We start from the raw sequence: 2,500 nt of genomic DNA on the forward strand, positions 1-2,500 counted from the left end.
TTCTGACAATACTTTCAGTGGACTCTTCCGACTCCACACGCTCGTGTTGTCGGACAACCGCGTCAAAGTGATCAGTGACAAGACTTTCGGCGGCCTTATTGGCCTGCAGGTGTTAAAACTCGACGGAAACGAAGTGTTTAGCATCGACAGCGAGGCCCTTGCCAACTCCACGGGGCTTCAGGAGCTCCAACTGAGCCACAACCACCTGCAGGATGTTCCCAAAGTGGTGAAGAGCCTCGCCTCCCTCAGGATCCTCGACCTGAGCGGCAACCATGTAAGTGTCATAAGCAACAAGTCCTTCCCGGACCTTCCTCACCTTAGTGTTCTAAGACTTGCTGCAAACGACATAGAAAACGTCACGAAAAGTGTGTTTACAAACCTCCCGTCTCTGCAAGTGCTTGATCTGTCAAGCAACAGGATTTTCACTGTAGAGAACGGAGCTTTAGATAACAACATACATATTGAAGCTATCAGATTAGATGACAATATTTTGACAAATGTTAAAGGACTTTTTTCAAACCTGCCAAACCTTCAGTGGCTTAATTTGTCTAAAAATCATCTTGAAATGTTTGATTATGCATTTATACCAAGAGGTTTACAATATTTAGATCTACGGTCAAATAACATTAATGAACTTGGTAATCATTATGAAATGGAAGGTGAGCCGCATTTAAAAATCATTGACGCTAGTTTTAACAGGTTATCCGACATCAGTGCAAGTTCATTTCCCGATAGTGTTGAAATAATTTTCCTGAACAACAATCTTATAGAAAGCGTGCAGCCTTTCGCTTTCTTCAGTAATAATAATCTTACAAAAGTGGATCTATATGCAAATAAGATACGAAATCTCGATCAGACAGCGCTCAGGCTTTCCCAAATGGATCCTTCTCGTGACCTGCCCGAGTTCTACCTGGGCGGGAACCCCTTCGAGTGCGACTGCACGATGGAGTGGCTGCAGACGATCAACAGTTATGACCAGCCACACCAGCGCCTGACGGTGATCGACCTCGACTCCATCGAGTGTCGCCTGATGAACAACAAGGGCACCATCCCTCTGCTGGATGCCAAGAAGCTGCAGTTCCTTTGTGAGTACGACTCGCACTGTTTCACCCGCTGTAAGTGCTGCGACTTCGACGCCTGCGACTGCGAGATGACGTGCCCTGCCAACTGCACCTGCTTCCACGACAACTCCTGGGCGGCCAACATCGTCGACTGCTCCCGCGCGGGCTACGGATCCGTGCCGGAGAGGATTCCGATGGACTCCTCCGAGGTGTACCTGGACGGTAACGCGCTCTCATCCCTCTCCAGCCACACGTTCATCGGGCGAAAGAACATGAGAGTTCTTTATCTGAATGACAGCGGCGTCGAAGTCATACACAACAGGACCTTCAACGGACTGAAATTATTAGAAACACTCTACCTTCATAAGAATTCAATCAAGGAACTTAAGGGTTATGAGTTTGAACATCTTACCCTTTTACGTGAATTGTATTTACATGATAATGAATTGTTTTTCATACAAAATACAACATTCCTGACTCTCGCCTCGCTTAGGGTACTGAGGCTAGACAATAACCGCCTGAAAACATTTCCTGTGAACATGTTCACTAAAAACCATAATCTCCATTCCCTTCACATCAGCGAGAACCCTTGGACCTGCGATTGTGAGAACCTGAGGGACATTCAGGCATGGCTCCAGGGCGTTGGCAGGAAACTCAGGGACGCGGATAAAATCTACTGCGCTCTCAACGGGTCGAGCGAAGTCGTGGCTCAGGTCTCGACCTACAATCACTCCTCATGTAACAACGAGACCGAGACTACCACGATTCGGCACGAAGCTTACTTGGACTACGTGTTCCTGCCCACCATCACGCTCGGGGCCTTCGCCGTGCTCCTCACCATCACCCTCATCGTCTTCTGCAACCGCAACCGCATGAGGGTGTGGGTGTACGCCAAGTACGGCGTCAGACTCTTCTACCGGAGCGAGTACGAGGGCGACACCGACAAGGCTTTTGACGCGTTTGTGAGTTACAGCTCGAAGGACGAGGTGTTCGTGACGCAGATTCTCGCCCCCGAGCTGGAGCGCGGGAGCCCCGCATACAAACTGTGTCTGCATTATAGAGACTTCCCTGTCGGTGCCTATATAACGGACACCATCCTCAGCGCAGTGGAAACGAGCAAGCGCACGATACTAATTTTATCCGAAAATTTTATAAAATCAGAGTGGTGTCGCTTCGAGTTCCGATCGGCTCACCACGAGGTCCTCAAAGACAGACGTCGCCGCTTAATCGTCATATTATTAGGGGACGTTCCGCAGCGGGATCTGGACCCCGACATCCGCCTCTACCTAAAAACAAACACGTATTTGAAGTGGGGCGACACGCATTTCTGGGAGAAGCTCAAGTTCGCCATGCCGGACGCGCAGCCGCCCACCAGGAACCACCAGCTGCATGCCATTGCCGCCCAGCAGCAGCCGGGTCCTCGCCCTGTTCCTCTGCAC

At 49.9% G+C, this 2,500-nt stretch overlaps 1 protein-coding gene across 1 annotated transcript in view; it reads left to right on the forward strand.

The window, feature by feature from the left end:
- Positions 1–2,500, forward strand: part of LOC125024927 (toll-like receptor Tollo) — a 5,674-nt gene that overhangs the window by 1,944 nt on the left and 1,230 nt on the right. Inside the window, exon 1 of the mRNA XM_047612706.1 lies at positions 1–2,500. This exon is cut by the window's left edge and continues 1,944 nt beyond it; it is cut by the window's right edge and continues 1,230 nt beyond it. Within this exon, the coding sequence (XP_047468662.1) occupies positions 1–2,500 (2,500 nt within the window).

This window comes from Penaeus chinensis, chromosome 4 (assembly GCF_019202785.1).
Source record: "Penaeus chinensis breed Huanghai No. 1 chromosome 4, ASM1920278v2, whole genome shotgun sequence".
In the NCBI taxonomy this organism is placed as follows: Eukaryota; Metazoa; Arthropoda; class Malacostraca; order Decapoda; family Penaeidae; genus Penaeus; species Penaeus chinensis.